Source organism: Ceratotherium simum, chromosome 39 (assembly GCF_057802395.1).
Source record: "Ceratotherium simum simum isolate JZ-2026a chromosome 39, ASM5780239v1, whole genome shotgun sequence".
Lineage (NCBI taxonomy): Eukaryota > Metazoa > Chordata > Mammalia > Perissodactyla > Rhinocerotidae > Ceratotherium > Ceratotherium simum.
In genome coordinates this window covers 12,329,771-12,349,419 of record NC_141938.1, presented here as the reverse complement: position 1 = coordinate 12,349,419, position 19,649 = coordinate 12,329,771, and the positions used below count along the sequence as shown (strand labels likewise).

General features: G+C 62.6%; 1 protein-coding gene and 1 pseudogene across 1 annotated transcript; one reads left to right on the top strand and one right to left on the bottom strand.

The window, feature by feature from the left end:
* Positions 1-39: 39 nt before the first annotated feature.
* LONP1 (lon peptidase 1, mitochondrial) lies at positions 40-19,402 on the bottom strand. The gene is made up of 18 exons (XM_004441264.3): positions 18,956-19,402; positions 15,471-15,559; positions 14,723-14,842; positions 12,768-12,999; positions 10,983-11,044; positions 10,422-10,551; positions 9,886-9,969; positions 9,185-9,405; positions 7,689-7,827; positions 6,672-6,850; positions 6,002-6,089; positions 5,583-5,705; positions 5,398-5,514; positions 3,108-3,248; positions 2,514-2,679; positions 1,629-1,846; positions 1,354-1,518; positions 40-255 (listed from the first exon to the last, which is right to left on the bottom strand). Exons 1-18 carry the CDS (start codon positions 19,385-19,387, stop codon positions 73-75), a joined length of 2,889 nt encoding a protein of 962 aa, XP_004441321.2. The 5' UTR covers positions 19,388-19,402; the 3' UTR covers positions 40-72.
* On the top strand, positions 18,387-18,506 carry LOC147912190 (U4 spliceosomal RNA; annotated as a pseudogene).
* Positions 19,403-19,649: the final 247 nt, after the last annotated feature.

The window sequence follows — 19,649 nt, the reverse complement described above, 5'->3', positions numbered from 1 at the left end:
TTAATCATGCTTAAACAGCGCGTGTCACCGACCCCCCGATTCCCCCGTCGTCGACGTCCTCGCCCCCGACCGTCACCGCCCCCCGGCCAGGGCCCGCGCCTCGGCCCGCGCCTCGGGGAAGGCGATGCGGAAGATGTCGCGGTAGTGCTCCACGAAGTGCACCTCCAGGCCCTCGGTGATGAAGGCCGCCAGGTCGTAGAAGTCCTTCTTGTTCTCGGCCGGCAGCACGATGCACGTCACCCCCGCGCGCTTGGCCTGGGGGGAGCACAGGTCAGCCCGGGACGGTCCGGGCGAGGGGCACGGGGCGCGCTGCGGCCCTGAGCCGCGCAGACGAGACCCTGGGGCCAGGGGGCCATCGCCGGCCTCTGCTGGGGGGCTGCTCCCCCACTGCGTCCTGGAACGCAGGGAAACCAGGGCCCTGGGTTTCTAGATTAATCCCAGCCCCACTGCTTTACGTTTAGATGTGTGGCGTCTGAACAGTACATGGAGCTGGAGAAACAATGTATCTGAGAACGTAGCTTTGACGTTTTCCCGATCGCCTGGTCATCCTGCCCCATGTGCAGCTCCCACCAGCGGGCGCGAGTCATGTTCCCCTGCCCACAGCCCTCTAGGGCTCCCCCTCCCCTGCGGTCCAGGCGACCTGTCCCTTTCTCAAGCCACACAGGCTCAGCCCCACCCCGGGCCTCTGCTGCCGCCCCTCAGCCCATCTCTGCCCCTGGGTGGACAGCAGCCCCCGCCTGTCACCAGGCCGGGGGTGTCCCCATCACAGGTCTCCCCTCACACTGCCTTGCATGCACTCAGGGTGTTGAGTCTGAGAGGGGCTGAGCAGGGTATAGGCGGGAGCACAGCCTGCTCCAGGGATGGGGGGTCAGACTCAGGGCTGCTGTGGGGAGGGTGGGCGATGCGGGCTCTGCTAGGAACTAGATGAAGGAGCAGGAACCCCAACACTGAGGGGAGGCACAGAAGAAGGCCGGCCCAGGGCAGCCGTGCCCCCCAGATCCACCCCGGTCTCCCGGCCTGCTCTGCACCCATGGTCCTCGGGGCTGGGCCAAGTGGGCAGCGAGCAAACAGGAGACCCCCCTCTTACCCTCAAGGAACCCAGAGTCTCACTGAGGAGCTGAGTGGAGAGACCCAGAACCTTCCCCAATGCTCTGAGAAGGCTGGGCGCCACTGTGCAGGGAGCGCCTGAGACAGAGCCCAGGCAGCCTGCTCCGGGCTCTGTCTCCCCAGCTGTAAACCAGGCCGCGACCCTCCCTCTTCCCAGCTGAGGCCCCAACACAGATGTGCACAGTGGCTGTGGGGCGCTGTGTCCTAAGCTGGGCAGGAAGCCCCTGGAGTGAGGGCCTCACTTACCGCGATGGTCTTCTCCTTGATGCCGCCCACTGGCAGGATCTTGCCCGTGAGGGAGACCTCACCCGTCATGGCCAGGTTCTGCCGGACCGGCTGGTCCATGGCCAGGGAGAGCAGGGCCGTGACAATGGTGCAGCCAGCGCTCGGGCCGTCCTTAGGGGTCGCGCCCTGCGGGAGAGGCGGAGGGTGGGGGGGGCGCCCCGGGGGAGAGGTGGAGGGGGGCAGTGGCCCCGGGGGGAGAGGCAGTGGGTTGGGCAGCCAGGTGGGCATGGGCTCACCTCGGGCACGTGCAGGTGGACGTGCGAGGTCACCAGGAACTCGTTGCTGGGGTCGTGCTGCATCAGGAAGGCCCTGGCGAAAGTGTAGGCAATGCGCGCACTCTCCTTCATCACGTCCCCCAGCTGGCCCGTCACCTCCAGGCTCCCATCCTTGTCCCCCTTGCCGTCCTTGTCCCGCGGCCGCCTCAGGGATGTCTCCACAAACAGCGTGGAGCCTCCTGGGAGAGACAGGAGCAAAGCCCGTGACACCTAGGTCCTCAGGTTCCTGGGACAGCCACCCCCACCCTCCTCACCACTGGGCCTCAGGGACGCCCCCTCACTGTTCCCGCTGCCCTCAACGCTGTTCCTTCCCTGCTCTCCCCGGCCTAGTGCCTCCTCTTCCTCCACGACTCTGCAGCACAGTGTCTCCACAGCACCCCCTTGGGGCACAGACCCCAGCTGCAGGGACAGGGTCACACGCAGGCCTACACTGCGCGCCTGACGCGCCACACCACTGTGAACACGGCCCAGCGAGCAGACTTCCCCCAGCCAGAGCCAGCGTCCCTGTGACCCCAAAAGCCCGCCCCCACCCCCCTGGCCCCGCACAAGACAGTCCATGGGCTGTAAGGAGCCCCTGCTGCCCTTTGGACTCTCTGCCCCGGACTGCCTGGCGGGCTCAGCGAAGTCGGCAGGCACGGAAGCCCCTCCAGCCCCAGCTCTCCGCTGCTGGGCTGTGAGGGCTCTCCGGCACGCGCACCTGTCAGTGCCGCCCAGATACAGCTCGTGCGCTGCTCGTGGCCCCATCTTCGTCCTCGAGCAGCCCCAATCCCTGGCTCCACTGTACCCAGCAGAGCTCGGAAGCGAGCGCAACACACCCCCCAGGGGGCCAGGGAAGGGACAGCTCACCCATGGCGGTCCAGGCCAGCCCCATGACCACGCCGGGCGGCGTCACGTCGTACATGCGCTCCACCGTGAACACGGGCTTGCCCACGAAGTCCTGCAGGTTCTCGGGCGTCACCTCCACGAACTTGGCCTCGCCGCTCACGATCTTGTAGGCCGACTTCCGCAGCACCTGTGGGGCAGCGCGGGCTGGGCTGGGCTGGGGGGCGGCCGTGCCACCACCCCCGCCCACCCCCACCAGCTCTTTCATTTCTACAGCTGTGGTACAGTACGTGTGACGCAGAACTCACCATCTGAGCCATTTTAAGTGCACAGCTCAGTGGCATGAAGCACATTCACGTGGTCATACAACCATCCCCACCATCCATCTCCAGAACTTTCCATCTCCCCAAAGTCAGACTGTCCCCATGAAACTGACTCCCCGTCCCCTCCCCCAGCCCCTGGCCCCACCATCCACTTTGTGTGTGTGTGGATGTGACCCCCCCAGGGCCCTCCCGTGAGTGGACCCCACAGTGTCTGCCCCTCCGTGTCCGGTCACTGCGGTCAGCACCGCGTCCTCGGGCATCGCCCCCCCCCCCACACAGTGTAGCCCCCGCTCACCTTCTCCACCTGCTTCTGCAGGTTGCGCACGCCGCTCTCGCGGCAGTACTGCTTGATGAGGAGGGTCAGCACGGCCGGCGACAGCTTGGCCTTGCTCTCATCCAGGCCGCACAGGGCGCGCGCCTGAGGCACCAGGTACCGCTGGTGGGGAGGAGAGCACCATCAGGACCCCCGGCCATCCACCACCCAGCCTCCCAGGGACCCCGGCGGGTAAACGAGATCCCCGAGGGGCCCAGGGCTGCCCGCACAGAGCTCTGGCCCCCGTGGGGGCGGGTGCTCATCTAACGGAGACAGGGTGTCAAGGCGGGCTGCCGCAAGGGGTGACACCTGAGCCGAGACCTGAATGGTGAGCAGCCTGCGCCCCCAGGAGAGAGAGCGGCAGATGGCCCGGCAGGCGCCCGGCCCCTTAATGGTGAGCCCGGGACCTGCAGACGCCCGGCCCTGCCGCCCACACATGCTGCATCCTCTGCCGGGAGCCCATTCCTGCCCTCCCTCCAGATGTCATCTGAGGTGCTGCTTCCTCCAGGAAGGCCTCCTGGGCTCACCCCACATATAGACTCAGGGCCCGTGCTGTAGCTGATTGTGTAGCCACCACGCTCAGCACACGGGAAGAGGGAGGTCAGAGGCCCCACAATCACCCACAGCCCAGCCCGACTCCTGCACGTGGCAGTACTGGACGGTGTCCTGAGCACCGACCGTGGGACAGCGCCCCAGGCGTCCCTGATCTGCCACCAGTGGGGCCAGCCTGGAGCAATCCCTGTGATCCTCCTCCTGTCCCTTCAGGGCTGAAGGAGGCCCCCGCCCAGACCCTCAAGTCCGCCCCTCCTTCGCCCAGTCAGCTCTCCACACTGGTGGAGGAGGGCGCACGCGGTGGGGGGTCCCAGCACCCCTGCAGCCGCCCCACCTCCCGGCCCCAGGGGGCGCAAGGGGACCAGCAACCAGCACAGGGCCGAGAAGGGCTTGGGGGGGAGAAACACACTCAACCCCTTCCCAGAAAGAAAACACATCATGGGAAATACAAGCCTCCCCTATAATGCCCTTCAAGGCCGAAACCAGGCCTGAATCGACTGTGAGCACCAGGAGAGGGAAGGGAGGGTTCCTCCCTGGCCTGGGGAGACGCCTGTCTAAGGAATGCAGACTGAGCCCGAGTCCTGGGGAGCCCCGGCCTTGACAAGCCCAGCTAGGTGGTCAGCCAACCCGAGGAACTGCGGCTGGCGGGCCAGGGACGGCAGCCTGAGCCAGCAGTACCACCGGCCCAGCAGCCAAGGGAGCCGGGCCATGTTGGGGACAGGCGTGGTGTGTGACCCCGACATAGGGGGCACTATGGGGGTGGACGTGCCGTCAGAGCTCAGCTCACGATCCCAGGACGGCGCGGGACCCTGAAGCCCCTGTGACCACAGGACGCCCCTGCCCGGTTCTCATCCTGCGATATCGGGAGGTGAGATTTACATGTCAGGTCTCCAGCCCCCATTCCTGGCACAAGCGCTTCTAAGACCCCTGGACTTTCCTGAGTGAGGGACAGGGTGACAGGGACGTCTTTTGTTCGTCAAAAGAAGCCCCTGAATTTCAGCCACACCTGAGTTCATGCTAATTTGGTGACGCCCGGAGGACAGGGCTGGTGGCCGGGGACCAACCCCCAGTTAGAGGCTGCGCTCTCAGCCCGCCCCGACCCCAGGGAGGGGAGAGGGGCTGGGGCTGAGCTGTCACCAATGGCCAGTGGTGCGCTCGATCGTGCCCATGGGACGGAGCCCCCACAGAGCCCCTCTAGGGCGGGGGGAGGGACATGGGGAGGGGCAGGGCGTGGAGGCTCCGCCCCTTCCCCCCACCTTGTTCTCTGCGACTCTTGTAACAAACAGTAAGTCAACCGTTCCCTGAGTTCTGTGGACTGGTCCAGCAGATTATCAAAGCCGAGGAGGGGGTGTGGGCGCCCCGATTCACAGCTGCAGGGTCAGAAGTCGGAGGCCCGGGGCTCGGCACGGGCGTCAAGTGGGGCGGTCCTGCAGGACCGAGCCCTGAGCCCGTGGGGCCTAGGGTGATTTCCGGGTAGTTAGGGTCAGGAGTGAACTGAACGGCAGACACTCGGCAGGAGAAATGGCTCGCGTGCGGACAGCCCCCACACATGGTGTCGCAGGTGTGACGCAGACACACTTTACAGCAGGCCTCGCCTGTTTCTGCGGGTAACGCCTCACGCCACCCCACCTGGCAGATCCCACAGCGTCCCGCCTGCCTCCCCTCCTGGACGGACACTCTGGAGCAGGGTCCCTGAGGCCTGGCACCCCTGCCTGCTCACCTCCGCGATAGCCAGCTTCTCCTGTGCCACGTAGCCCGACACGTTGATCATCTCCATGCGGTCCCGCAGGGGCTCGGGGATGGTCTCAGTCACGTTGGCCGTGCAGATGAACAGCACCTGGGAGGGGCAGGTGTGAGCACGGGCCGGCCGCCTCTCTGCAGGGCCCGCGCAGGCAGGACACGCACCTTGGACAGGTCCACGGGCACGTCCAGGTAGTGGTCCAGGAAGTTGGCATTCTGCTCAGGGTCGAGCAGCTCGAGCAGTGCTGACGAGGGGTCTCCCTGGTAACCCCGGCCGATCTTGTCCACCTGGGGGGCAACAGAGGGCAGGCATCGGCACCCTGTCCCACTCCCCAGACACTCGGGCGGGTCAGGGCTGGGGGAGCCGTGGGCACAAGCAGGAGGGCTGGCCTGCTGGTGTGGTGTGCGCAGGCACGGGGTCCTTCCGGGCGGGAGGGGCCCATGTCACAAGGCAGCCTGGCTGCAGCAAGGCCACCCAGATGACTCGGGGACCACTGAAACCATAGGGGCCACGGTTCCATGGCAGACACACCCCGTCAGGGCCGCCCCGTCCGTCAGCCATGGGCCCGGCGGCCCGCACGCACCTCGTCTATGAGGATCAGGGGATTCTCCGTCTTGGTTTTCTTGAGGCACTGGATGATCTTCCCCGGCATGGCGCCCACGTACGTCCGCCTGCGGGAGAGCGCACAGCTGGGTGGGCGGAACCCAGGACCTCAGCCTGCCACGCGCCCTCCAGGGCCGACGGGAGAGGCAACAGGGAGATGCACCCGACATGGCCGCGGTGGAGGTTAGATAAACACCTGGCCTGTCTGCACGGCCTTGCTCACCCGGACCGCCTCACGCTCACAGGTGCAGGGAACATAGACATCCTCCCCCAGCTCAGGGTCGCGGCCAAAGAGACAGACGCACTGGCAGGTCTCCCTCAGACCCCGCCCCTAGCAGGCACGGCCCATCCAACGCCAGCCCTGGAATCTGACCAGAGTGTCGGGCGGGATGAGCTGGTGGGACGTGAGCCAGATCTACCAGGAGCCGCCTGCTGACAGCCTGGCTGAGGGGCTCTCTCCAGGGTTGAGAGGCCAAGATTTTGATCCAATGTTTGAGCACCTGGATTCAGCCAGGCCTGAAGTCAGATCGGCGCCTGGACTTTTCAGCTACTTACTCCAGTGTGACTCTGACACACGTAGGAGCAGACCCAGGAGGAACGATACCCCAAAGGAGGCGGGGACGAGCCACGAGGGGAGAGGCCTGGCCTACCTGTGCCCCTTGATCTCCGCCACGTCGGTCATGCCCCCGACACTGAAGCGGAAGTACTCGCGGTTCAGGGCGCGGGCGATGGAGCGGGCGATGCTGGTCTTGCCCACGCCGGGGGGACCGTAGAAGCAGAGGATCTTGCCCTGGGTGGAGCCCCGGAGCTGGCTGACGGCGATGAACTCCTGCGGGCGGGGTGGGCTCCCGTGAGCACTCGCTGCCCTCTCTGCAGGGCCCGGGCTCCGCCTGGCAGGAGCCGGGCCACCTTCCCGCCGCCTTCAGGCATCTGGGGGCTGCGAGAAGGGACAAGGCCTGTCCCAGGGGGGCTGAGCTGACCACAACTGCCATTTGCCACGGGGAGGGATGGCCTGTGGCGCCAACAGGACGCACAGACACCAGAACACGGGCGGCTGACCATCGAGTGTGGGTGACCACGGCAGCTCTCCCACCAACAGGCTCACCGCTCCCACATCCTGGATCACCATGCCTCCTCCTCCTCTCCAGTCCAGCCCCCCGACTCGCAGCATGATTTTCACCCTCCTCATAAACTCACGAGCCCCCTGGAGCGGGGCAGGCCAGCCGGGCACACGGGCTGCCCCCGACACTTCTGAGCCGCTCCAACCAGTGCCTCTAGCCAGGGCCCCCCCGCCCCACCTTCCTTAGCCTGACCCCACCAGCTGCCTCGGCCAAACCCCTCCCGTACCCTCAGGCCTACAAATTCACCAGGGGCCTCTTCTAGGGCCCCCCACAACACAGGGGACTGCTGGGCCCCAGGCTCTGAGGTGCCCACCACCCACACACAGATCCAAACCACGACCCACTCTGCCTCCCAGCGCCCGCCCACCCAGGGGCGCGGAACACATGCCTGGGACATGGGACTGTGGTGCCCGGGGGGGGGAGAGTGAGGCCCGCCTGTAGGAGGGGGCTTAACTAAGTCTCACTTCACTGTGGGTGACGGCCCACGCCCAGGGGCCCAGGAGGGGTACGGGCCTCAGCGGGGTGGGAGAGGGGCGCGGGCCTCACCAGGATGCGCTTCTTGACGTCCTCCATCCCGTAGTGGTCCTCCTCCAGCACCGCCTGCGCCCGGGCCAGGTCCAGGTTCTCGTTGCTGTACTTGCCCCACGGGATGGACGTCAGCCAGTCCAGGTAGTTGCGGGTGACACTGCCAGAGGACAGGCCAAGGCCGGTGAGCGGACCCGGCGAGTCGCCCGACCCCCGCTGGGTACAGCGGCGAGGGGCCCGCAGGGCCACATCTGGTCCCTACTACACCTGCCGCAGGCACCCGGCCGGCGCGGCGTGTAACTGCTGTGGAAAACCGTCCCGGCCGGCCACGCGGCGGGACTGAGCCTGGTTCCTGGCACAAGCGCTAGGCCTGTTTCCCGGACCAGGGACGCAGCGAGCAGGGGATGCTCAGGGCCGACGCCACGGCGGGGAGAGGCCAGAAGAGGGGAGACTCCTCAGGAAACTGGGGCCTGGACGGCGGCAGGTCAGCACCGCCGGGGGAGTGACGCCCGGGTGGAGCTGTGCACCGGGCACGGCAGCCGCCCCGGGCCTCGAAGAGCCCCGCACGAGCCTCCTGATGACAGGGAGGCGGGAGGGCCAGCGTCAGAGAAGACGACGTGACGCCAGACGCAGAGGCTGCGGTGCGGCGCTCTGAAGGGGGAAAAGGGACGCCACCCCCACCTCCAGCAGGAACCAGCCCCACCCACCCGGATTTCAGGACTTCCTCCTCAGCCTGGAGGACAGTCTGCGCGGTTCTGAGACGCTACGTTCACGGTCATTCGTGACGGCAGCCTGGGAAGCTGGGTCGCTGCCCAGGGAAGAGAGGCCTGCAGTGTGTGGAGGGGCAGCGTCTCCCGGGGTCCCCGGGGAAAGAGACCAGCCCTCCCCAAACCTCTGAGTCAGCAGGAGCTCAGGGCCGCCCAGCTCCTCCCCTCTGCCGGGCTGTCCCAAGCCCTGGCCAGCCCACCAGCTGCCCAGGAGCAGTGCCCGGTCCCTGGGCCGCAGGCGGGGCCAGACAAGTCTCAGAGGATTCTCCCTGAGCCCCTCAGCCCAAACCCCGGGCAGCCATCCCGACTCAGGGCCTGGATGCGGGGGCAACAACCGCTGGGCAAGGCCGTGCCCCAGGAAAGCAAGCTCACCTCCTGGCTGCCTCTCAAAGCAGCAAGGGGGAGGCGAGGGGCGGGGGCTGGCCTTAGGTGATGGCTCAGGGACTCCTGGTCCTGGCTGGAAGCACTACCATACAGCCAGATGTGCCTGGGTTCAAATCCCTGTCCCCATCGACCACACCGCTCAGAGGCCCTGGTCACTGACAACTGCCCTGAGCCTCAATTTCCTCATCTGTGAAATGGGGCAACAAAGCCATGCTCCACACAGGAGCAACGTGAAGACTGACACGCGCCAGGGGCGTAACGCATCCAACACCCACTGTGACGAGAACGTGCCCAAGAGAGCCCCCTCGGGCTTCCAGGGTCAGCACATTTTCCGGGGCTGGGGAAGGAGGGGCCGGCCGCGCTCACTTGAACTCCGAGGAGTGGTTGTCCAGCAGGCCCAGCTTGCTCAGCTCCTCGTCCACCACGCCCATGACGTGCTCGGGCACCACGAGCCCCTTCAGCCGCTCGCGGAACTTCTCCTCGATGGCGTCCTTGTCCTCCTTCTCCAGGCCCAGCTCCTTCTTGATGATCTTCAGCTGCTCCTGCAGGAGGTACTTGCGGTGCGTCTGCTTGATCTTCTCCTCCACCTGCGGGCCGAGCCTGTCAGGCCAGAGGGCGCGGGGGGGCGAGCGCGGCGCCCACAGGCCCACGTGGGCCGCTGCTGCCTCGCGACACAGAACCCCGGGACACAGCCTCCGAGGCCTTCCGTCCTTCCCCGAGCGCGGGCCTCCCCGGGACCGCACGACTCTGGCGCGGGGAGGAAGCGGTGACCCAGCAGCCCACAGGCTGGCCCGCAGTCGGGACGGCGGGCTCAAGCGGCTGAGTCTTGGGGAGCAGCTTCTCAACCTCTCCCAGGCTGCCTCCCCATTTCCAGAATGTCCCCCCGGACCCTGAAGGCAGAGAAACTCTCCCCCTTGACAGAGGCCGCTCCTGAGACCTCTCTCGGGGCTCGGCCACGGGGACGAGTTTTAAGGTTCAGCACAACGCGTTTCCCAGCTGGAGAACAGAGCCCAACTGCACGCGGCCCTGCGCGCAGGGGCGGCGTCCCGGCCCCCCGCCCGGCTCACCTCCCGGCCCAGGCGCTGCTGCAGCTTGCTCAGCTCGAACTCCTTCTTCAGGAGGGAGAGGGCCTTATACAGCCGCCTGGGGATCTGCCAGGAAAGCGCGGACGTGAGAGCGCGGTCAGAGCTGGCGCCCCTCTGTGCGGGGGGACGGGGATCCCGAGAGCTGCTGCTGGAGGGCGTGCGACTGGGGCAGGCTGACCAGGCCAGGCCTGGTCAGAGGCACGGCACGCTCAGACCTGACGAGCCAAGTTCTGGAAACGCCCCTACAGATCAACAGGTCTACAGGCTGGGAGGATGAGGACGTTCGTACAGCCGTTGTTCGTTAACAGCAAGACTGGCCACCACCCAAATACGCCACCCACTAAATGCTGGGCACCCCCGGTGGAATAGCACGCAGCCACTGCAAAGAACGTGGGAGCCGGACGTGGACGGAAGGACACGTGCTGACGTGAAGTCATCTCCATGACGGAGCCCAGGACAAGCAGCCAGGCCGGGAGGCTGCCAGGCGCACGGTGCAGGCGGGGCCAGGCGGCACTCACGTTGGTCTCCTCCAGGACGTCCTGCAGCTCGTGGCTCTCGGCCCCGGTCAGCGCGGCGCCCATGTCGCTCAGGTAGATGGGGTTATCCACCACCCTCTGGCCGGCCTGCATCATCTGCAGCACCGACTCTCTGGAAGGGACAGAGGACGCTGCTTTGGGGCCGGGCTCTCAGGATCCCCGGCCTCAGGCCCCTTGTCCCTGCAGCGCGAGAGCCGGCTCTGCATCCGGGCCTCATGGGGTTCAGGCTGGCGGGGCCTCCGTCCTGGAGTCACGAGACGAACGCCCCGTGCCCAGATGCGAGCCCCCGCCAGCGGCCACAGTGACCCCTCGAGAATCACTCCTCCGCCCCAGCTGACACAACCAAGGCTCCAGCCAAACCCAGGCGCTGGTCAGCAGGAAGGAGGCCACGATCCTGGGCCGGGGAGCCGTCCCCTCCAACCTCCCGCCCCCGGCAAGGTTTTCTATCAGCACGACTCGCTGAGAAAGCGTCCCGCCAACCCAGCTGTGGAAAGAGCCGCACAGACCCCAGCGTGGCCTCGGGGCGGGGCGCGGGAGACCAACCTGTAGAGCGGGTTCAGGGCGATGATGTCCCGGATGGTCTTCACGATCTCAGCCGTCAGGGCCTGGAAGCAGGGAGGCCTCGCTGGGTCACTGGGGCCAGTGGGGTGGTGGCCCCGGGAAGCCCCTGCCATCCGCCCCTGGAGGCCCAAGAGCAGAGCCCGAATCCACCAGTCACGGGATCCCGGGACAAAACGAACACCAGCCCTGTCTCTCTACACCACTCTGACCTCAGACCAAGCCATCTTGGGGGAGCAAAGGCGGGGAGGAAAGGAGGCTTCCTTATTCCTTTCTTTTAGGCACTAATTGCACAACTGACAGGCCCCCTTCTCAACTTCTGCCGCAGGACATCCAGGCTGTGAACGCTCCTGTCTGGGGACGTGCCTGTGAGTCACCGGGGCTGGCAGCCTGGCCCCTCCCGGACTTCGCCCCCAACTCTGTAGAGACAGGGCCCCTCTGCTGCGTGCCACAGGCACGGTGTTCCTTCTTGCCTCTGCTCTCCGCCAGTGAGGCCAGTAATGCTCCTGAGGACCACTGGGCACAGCTCATGGCATAAAAACCCGCATCTCATTTGTTCCCCGAAGGCCACAGCTCCTGGCACATCGTACTCCAGGGAGGGCACTAGTGAGCACTGAGCAAGTGGGCACCACAGCTGGGTTCTTCCCGCGTAACCACTGGTCTCTGGTTATTAGGTTTGTCTCTGAATTGCCTGAGATGACCTTTGCAGAAGGAGCCAGAGCAGGCCAGCTGGAGGTCCACGGCATTCACGTGAACAAGGATGAGCACCCTATCTCCGAGGTCCCCAGTTCTTTTCATCGCAGCATCTGTGCGGTTCCCCGTTCACCTTTCCCCCACTGCACGGTTCTCCTGGAAACTAAAGCCGTGCTGCCCAGAACAGCAGCCACGAGCCGTCAGCAGCTATCCACGTTGAAACGAGTGCACATTAAATTAGACATTCTGCTCCTTGGTCGCACCAGCCACAGGTCACAGGGGGCTGATGGTGCAGAATCAGAACGCCTCTACCACCGCGGAAAGTTCTCCCAGACAGCGCTGCTCTCAGGGCCCCGTGAGGCCCTGTGGATGTGACTGCCGGCCCAGGCCAGCGGCAAACACAGCCGAGCCCCTTCCAGCGCCAGCACAGACATCGCCAGTGGAGTGTGGAACTCCTTCCCACCGAGCTCAGAAGCTGCCCCAGGATCCTCCTCAACACGGTGCCACAGGACCACACCAACGCTGTCAGCCACGCCTGGCTGTGCTCTCCTCGGGGAGGCCAGTGACACCGGGTGTGGGCACGTGAGGAGCCTTCCATTAGCTCTGCCTGCCTTCTGTCCCTACCCCACAGCCTGCGCCAGAAGAACGGGTGCAAGGAACGTCCCACGGCCACCTCGACAGCTGGCTCGCCAGGCCACAGAGAAGGCAAGCGACCCTAGGTTTGGGGGTGATGGTGGCCAGAAGGCTATTTCTTTCCTGACAACCACGGGTCACAGTGAACATACCCTGCGTCCCCTCCTGTACGGCCCGGGCTTGGGGCGCAGGCTGGAGGCCCCTGCCCAGCAGACGCAGCTGGACCTGGGTTCAAATCTGGCCTCCTTCGAGCACACCTAAGGGCCCCAGCATATTTTATTTACCTGTCTGATGGCAGCTTCTCCCAAGACTTTGGGAGGGACAGGACGCTCTGTGCTCCGCAAGAACTGGAGCGCTGGGCGAGGCCAGACCCCCACTGGGCGCGCGGCTTCCCAGGGGAGCCCCACAGGAGCGTAGACACAGGGGGTGGCCCCCTGGACTTACCTTCACTTCCTCCGTGACCTGGAAGTCTTCGTGGACCACGTTCTCGACCTCCACCATGAGCACCTCTCCGGGGGCGCCCGCGGCGGGCTCCATCACCACCTCCACCTGGCGTCTGATGCTCAGGTCCTCCTCCGCCTCCTTCTTGCCCCGCTTCGCCTTCCTACGGGCCTTCTGCTTGCCGTCGCCCTCGGCCTCCTCCGGCTCCACCTCCAGCTGTCTGCTGATGTGAATCCTGAGCGCAAGCAGCGAGGCGCAGGTCAAGCCACGGAGGCTGGGAGGGGCCCCGGGAGGTTCTCTGGGTCCCGCTGGGCCCAGGCCCCTGCGGCCACGGGGCCCTGGAGCTGGAGGCCCAGCCACCTTCTCAGAGCCCCAAGACCAGGGGCCCCCTCCGGCCTTGGACTCCAGCCGACCCACCCATTCTGCTTCCCACACCAATGCCCCGCTGTCCCCTACGAACACTAGAAGCCTAAGAGATAAACCAGCAGGAAGCAGCTCTGGGGCCGTCAGGGCTGTCAGCCCAGCCGAGCACAGCACATCTCCGAGACTCTCTACCTGCCCCTCCCTCGGCCTCGAACTCGCCACAGTGGCTCCTCTGCGTCACTCAGGTCTCGATCCAAGGGCACCTCCACTAAGAAGCCCTCCTGACCACGTCAGTGAGATCTAGCCCCACCTACGCACACACCCAGCACGCCGGCCATCTCCGCTTCCCCACAGAGCACCCACCACCCCCAGAATTCAGCTTGTGACCCGTTTCCATGCTCATCTCCTCCCCACTCAGGGCTGGGCTCCCAAAGCGGGCCCCTCGCCTGTTTCTCTGCTCATACCCGAGTCCCTGGCAGACACAGGCCCCGAGTGTTCAGTGGAAACAGGCCGTGTTTCACGTGTCGGCTCTCCCGTCACACGGTTAACTAACAACAGTGCCTCCCTCAGAGGTGGGCCTGACAGCTACCGGGGAGGCGAGATGCGCGGGGCAAAGGAAGTTACAACTCGGTGAGCCCCGGGAAGGGCGGCCACAGGAGTCAGCACGCCTCACTCTACACGGCACCTGAAGGCTGACAGAGCGGTTAGGAGCCGCCACTGGTTTTATTCATTTCAGTTGCATCTTATCCTGTTCCCTCTGGCCCACGAACCCTCCCAGGAGACACAAGAGCCACCTCTTCCCTAAAACAGACTCCGTCGTCGGCAGATGAAGGCGCGTGTGGGGGCCTAGCACAGTGGGGATGCCACCCAACTTCTCACAGTCGGGGCCCGGCTGACACAAGAAAAAGGCCCAGGAGGAAGAAGGACAGAAGACTCTAGAGCCAACAAGTGCCAACGAGCATCTCCGGTGACAGGCTTTTCAGAACATTTACTATGTTAATGGCTTGTGACTGACATGTTTGCACAAGTATCTGGAACACATTTGAAAAGCTGGCTCGTTTCTCCATCGAGAGCTTCAACTCTCAGCTGAGCTTATAGATTTTTCTTCATTAACTGTAATGGTACAACGGCTTAATGTGGGCTTACAAACGTCGTGTGCAGCCCTCCGGGAGACCGGAGGGAGAGACCACACAGACTGACAAGAACATGGGTCTGGCTGAGTGGAAAGCCGCAAAGTGCTCATAACGTGAACATATGGGCATGATCTACCTGTGGACGCGGACAGGGGCCTTGGGGAAGGCCCACCCGCCCGACTGTGCGCGGCTGACACCTGACACGGGACGTGAGGTAACCTGCTCCTTCATTTCTGGGATGCTTTTTTCATAATGTGCATACAAGAAATGCTTCTCGCTGACCACCCACACTGCCACTTTAACAGGGGACTCTGAGAAGGGAGGGGTCCAGGTAACACGTCTCCCCCCATCTCCAGCTCAGGCCTGGTCACTGTGGGGGCAGTGAAGGGCGGGTCAGTGCTAGGACCTGGGGGCACCGGGGGCCGCTCTTCCCGCCCGTCCCACCGGCTCGGGCCCTCGCACCTTCTGTGTCCCATGACGATCATGCGCAGTTTGTCCCCCAGGTCCTGCATCTCGTGGATCTGCACAAACGTCCCCGTGTGGTAGACCTCGTCCAGGCTCTCGACCACGTCAGACTCGTTGCTGGGGGAGAGGGACATACAGAACATCAGCACAGGCGCCCTGATTCTCAGTGGGGTGTCTCGCACTAAGAGGGAGAAAGGGAGAGGAGAAACACCCCTATGGCCTTGACGGAAAGCCGAGCGCCACTGCCTCGCTCTCTCCGGGGCTCTGGAGCCAAGGGCCGCTGCCAGGTGACTGCACACTGCTGAGCAGCTCCTGGCGAAGTCGGCCGGGAGGGCGGACCCAGATGGAATTCTGACTCCATTCCACACCTCCCGTTACGGAGCCTGATGAGAATGCACCTTGTAACTCATGGACAAATTCTCACTTGGAGTCGAGGTGGATGTACCCAGAGCCACCACATCTGCCCGCCTAGCTCTGCTCTGAAGTGGTCTCGAGGGTGTGTTTGTTTTAACATCACGGGTCCTCGAGATTAACATCCCCCCACATCTTGACAGTGCGTGAAGCCTAGCGCTCCGAGCCTTCAGCCCAGACTGAAAACGGATGGTCGGCTCTCAGCCTTGCCCCCTGTAGGTTTTGCTTGGTTTCTTTCAGGTCAAGGGTCAGAGGCTACTCCACGGGGCAGGGTTTGTGGTGAGCCATGCTCCAGGGCGACTCAACGCAGGCGTGAAGGAAAACTTCCACTTACCTGTCATCCTTCTTCAGAAACACACCGGCATACGGCTGGGCAAGACGAACTTTCCTTCGCAGCAGTTCAACCAACTTCTTATTTTTCACCTAGCGAGACAACGACCCCAAGGTGAAAAGCAGAGTAGGTTTTCTAGCCGAGATTTTGACAGCGGCTCTAGCATTTTCTGTCTTCTCTGGGGATATGCTAATTGGACTCAGGACACTAACCAACAGTCCAGGAACCCCTGAACCAAAAACAAACAGTGTGGAGAATGGAGTGAGTCAGAGTTGACCAGCTGCATTCCTGAGATTTCCCCCTTCCTAAAGAAAACACAAAGGAGACCAACAGCCAGAACCAAGAAATTAATTTCACATCCAATTTCGAGAGGTGTTTCAGTGGCGAAACGTCTTGGCTTGAAAACCTAGACCATTCTTATTTTATCAATGTCAGAAGGATGACACTAAATGTGTGTTAACTCAACTGTGGCCCACCCCACAGGCTGGTGCCTTCCTCTCATTTTCATTCAAAGTATTTCCCTATCCCATCTACACCCTATGCATCGATCATCAAAACCCCCAGGACGGGGCCAGCCCGGTGGCACAAGTGGTTGAGTGTGTGCGCTCCGCTGCAGTGGCCTGGGGTTCGCCGGTTCGGATCCCGGGCGCACACCGATGCACTGCTTCGCAAGCCATGCTGTGGCGGCATCCCATATAAAGTGGAGGAAGACGGGCACGGATGTTAGCCCAGGACCAGTCTTCCTTAGCAAAAAGAGGAGGACTGGCAGATGTTAGCACAGGGCTGATCTCCTCACAAAAAAAACAAGAAAAAAAACCCAGGATCACAGCACATTCTCTTGGTGTCATTTCAATGGCAGGTAGAAGGCTAATAATGTCTCCTAGGAAACATCTGATGGGGAGGAGCACAGATGTCCTTAGGTCTCAATTGATTTCTTTCAAGCCTGTGTTAATGCCCAGGTGAGACTTCCATTAAACTTCGTGGCCCTTAAACTTCAGCATGCATCAGAATTACCAGGAGGATCTGTAAAACAGATGGCCAGGCCCCACCTCTGCAGTTTCTTGATACAGGTCTAGAGAGGGCCTGAGAATCTGCATTTCAAACAAGCTCCCAGGTGATGCCGCTGGCCCAGGCACCACGCGTCCAGAACCTGTGTTTTAACTCACCCCTCGCAGGGGCTCTCGACTTATGGTCCAGGAATTCCTGCCGCTATAGATGCATTTTTCCCAGGAAAAGGTCCGTGACAGCTGTCAGGAGGGTACATCACCCACCCAAAATTAGAGCCACTGGTTTATACTGAGAGACCACTAATCAGGAGAGAAACCACAGGGCCAAGTTAGCCACACACAGTGTCAACTACAAAATTAAGAGTAGATGGAGGGGCCGGCCCAGTGGCACAAGCGGTTAAGTGTGCGCTCCGCTGCAGCGGCCCGGGGTTCGCAGGTTCGGATCCCGGGCGTGCACCGACGCACCACTTGTCAGGCCACGCTGTGGCGGTGTCCCATATAAAGTGGAGGAAGATGGGCACAGATGTTAGCTCAGGGCTGATCTTCCTCACACACACACACACACACACACACACACACACACAGAGTAAATGGAGCTGTGCAAACTGGTTCAGAACCATTTATGGGGTCTCAGAAGTTTTCCCCGTTTCTCCTCTGCTCACAGCTGACTGCTGCATCTCAGTGCCTGTCCCCTTCCTCTGGCAGGATTCCTTTTCGTTATTTACAAAGTAACGGCAGTAGAAATACAGTGAATACCACGTGCCAGTCTCATGCTATCCACGGCAATTCATTCAGCCCTCCTGGCTGGCTATCGGTGGGCAGACAGAATCTCTTGGAAGAACCATCTCTCTGCTTGGGCACTGGGACCAAGGAGCATCTGCCACTTTGCAGGGCTGAGGGGACCACACCTGATGAACAGTCCTGGCCCCAAGATCCTGGAAGGGTAGAGAAGACTGCTGGGGGTGGGTCAAGGATGGGAAAAATGTTTCCAGGGCAGGCTTCTGAAATGTCAGAAGCACACCACATAGGAAACAGCAGCTTAGCAGTGAGGTATTCTAAGGACCAGGCACACACTAAATCCCTTACACACGTGATGTCATTGACCACCCACCACAGCTCTGAGAAATGAGGTACTGTTACTACATCCATTGCACAGATGAGAAAATGAAGGCCCAGGGGAACAGCTTGCGCAAGGTTACAGAGCTAGGGGTGGAGCAGCCAGGAGATGAACTCACAGGAGCTGGCTCTGGGGCCTGCAAGTAACCACTACTCAACATCAGGAAAGGTATCTCAGCACAGTCAGCAGTGTGGGCGAGGAGGTGGAGGGGCCCCTCTGTCTCTTCCTACCCCTTTCCAAGGATCCTTGAGATTTATCTAGCAGACTGGAGTGCGAGGGGAGAGGCTGACTCATTGTGTGACCTTGCTTAGAGACTTAACAGATAACCTTTCTCCTCCATAAATTCCAGTTTCCACAGCATTTAAAAAAAGAAAGGGGGGTGGGGAAGAAGGGAGGCATTTGGGTCATTCCTACTCTTAAAAAAACTCAAGTTCCTTGCACTCAAGCTGTTTTCTCTCTATTACATCACCCTGGTATTACCCCCCCCTTTGTAGCTCTTGGCTAGTTTACTCTCTCTTCTACAAGAGCCTACGTTCCTTGGGCAGAGGGACTGCGTGTCACTTGCTGGCTGCTGTATCCTCAGTGCCTGCTTCGTGCTAAGTCAAGAACACTGCTGGATGAATCAACAATGTCTGCGCCCCTGAGACCATCCTTCTCCCAGTTTCCTCCTAAGCCTACCATTCCTTGCTCTATGACTCCCTGTAGTACTTAATGGCTTTGAACACATTATAATTCACCTACATTAGTAGATTACTTGTTTACTGCCTCTCACATACTGCTACAACGTAACCTCCAAGCTTTGTGCAGTGGCCAGATCGTAGCCAAGGTTTATCCCAGGCGCGATTATTCCTAACTGAAAACGTTTCTCAATAGAATGTAATCTCCAAAGGCAGGAATTTTTGTCAGTTTTGTTTACTGCTGTATCCCTAACTCCTAGAACCGTACCTGGCACATGCTAAGCGGCCAAGAAATATTTGTTTAAGGAAGAAATGAATCCTGATCCCAAAAGAACTGTAACCAGAAGGGAGATCGCCCCGGGGGAGAGTGTTACATTTCCCAAGACCCGCAGAAGATTAACTGGGCGGCAATACTGTTCTGGTCCTCCCCAGCACCGGATTTCTAAGACTAGGACTCTAAGTGGGCGAGCCTAAGCTCACTGGATTCAACTCCTCTTAAGGGATCCAAAAGGGGGAGAATTGGGCTCAAGTTCACCGAGCGAGTGATGAGCAAAGACTCGAACTCCGGCCCTGAAGAAGCTTCATGTCTGAAAACGTTTCGAGGAATGAGGGTGCTAAGCGATCCCTCAGTCCAACCCGCTGCTCGCACAGGTGGGGAAACCGCGGCCAAGGCAGGGCTCTCGTTACCTCGATAATCTTGATAAAGCGCGGGAACACCGGGTTGCGGCTGACAGCGATGAGCGGCAGGTGCGGGAACACGTCCGGGATCGTCATGGGCGTCAGCGCCGTTATCACGGGGCCTTCCCCGCCGCCCGCGCTGCCCCCCGCGCCCGCGGCCCCATCCTCCGCGCCGCCCTCGGAGGCATCCTCGCCGCCCGAGAATGCGCCGCCGCTGCTCCGGTTGTTCGCCTCCCAGAGCCCCCGCCACTGGCCCGCGGCCGCGGGGCATCGGCCCCCCAACGCCCAGGGAGGCGAGGCGTCGCAGGCCCGCCGGCCTCTGGGCAACCATGCTTCGGCCGCAGTCGGGACCCGTCCCCCGGCGGCGGCCAGCAGGGGCCGCCGAAGCGCCCAACACCGCGCAGTGCCCCACAGCCGCACGTAGCCTGTGCACGTCGCCATAGCCCGGCCATCCTGACGGCGCACAGGACTTGCGTCATTTCCGCTCGCCTCGCGGGGGCGCACGTGACGCCGAGCACGTGCCCCGGGGCGGGGGCGTGGCACGGAACGCAGAGCAGTGGGGGGCGGAGCTTGGAAGAACGTGGAGGCGGGGCCTACGCCGAGCCGTGGGGGCGGGGTTCGAGCTTCATCATCGCATCCACCTCTTCCTGCCTCTCAGCTAGCGCGCTCAAGACCCCTTCGGGTCCCGTGGAGGGCTGTGGAC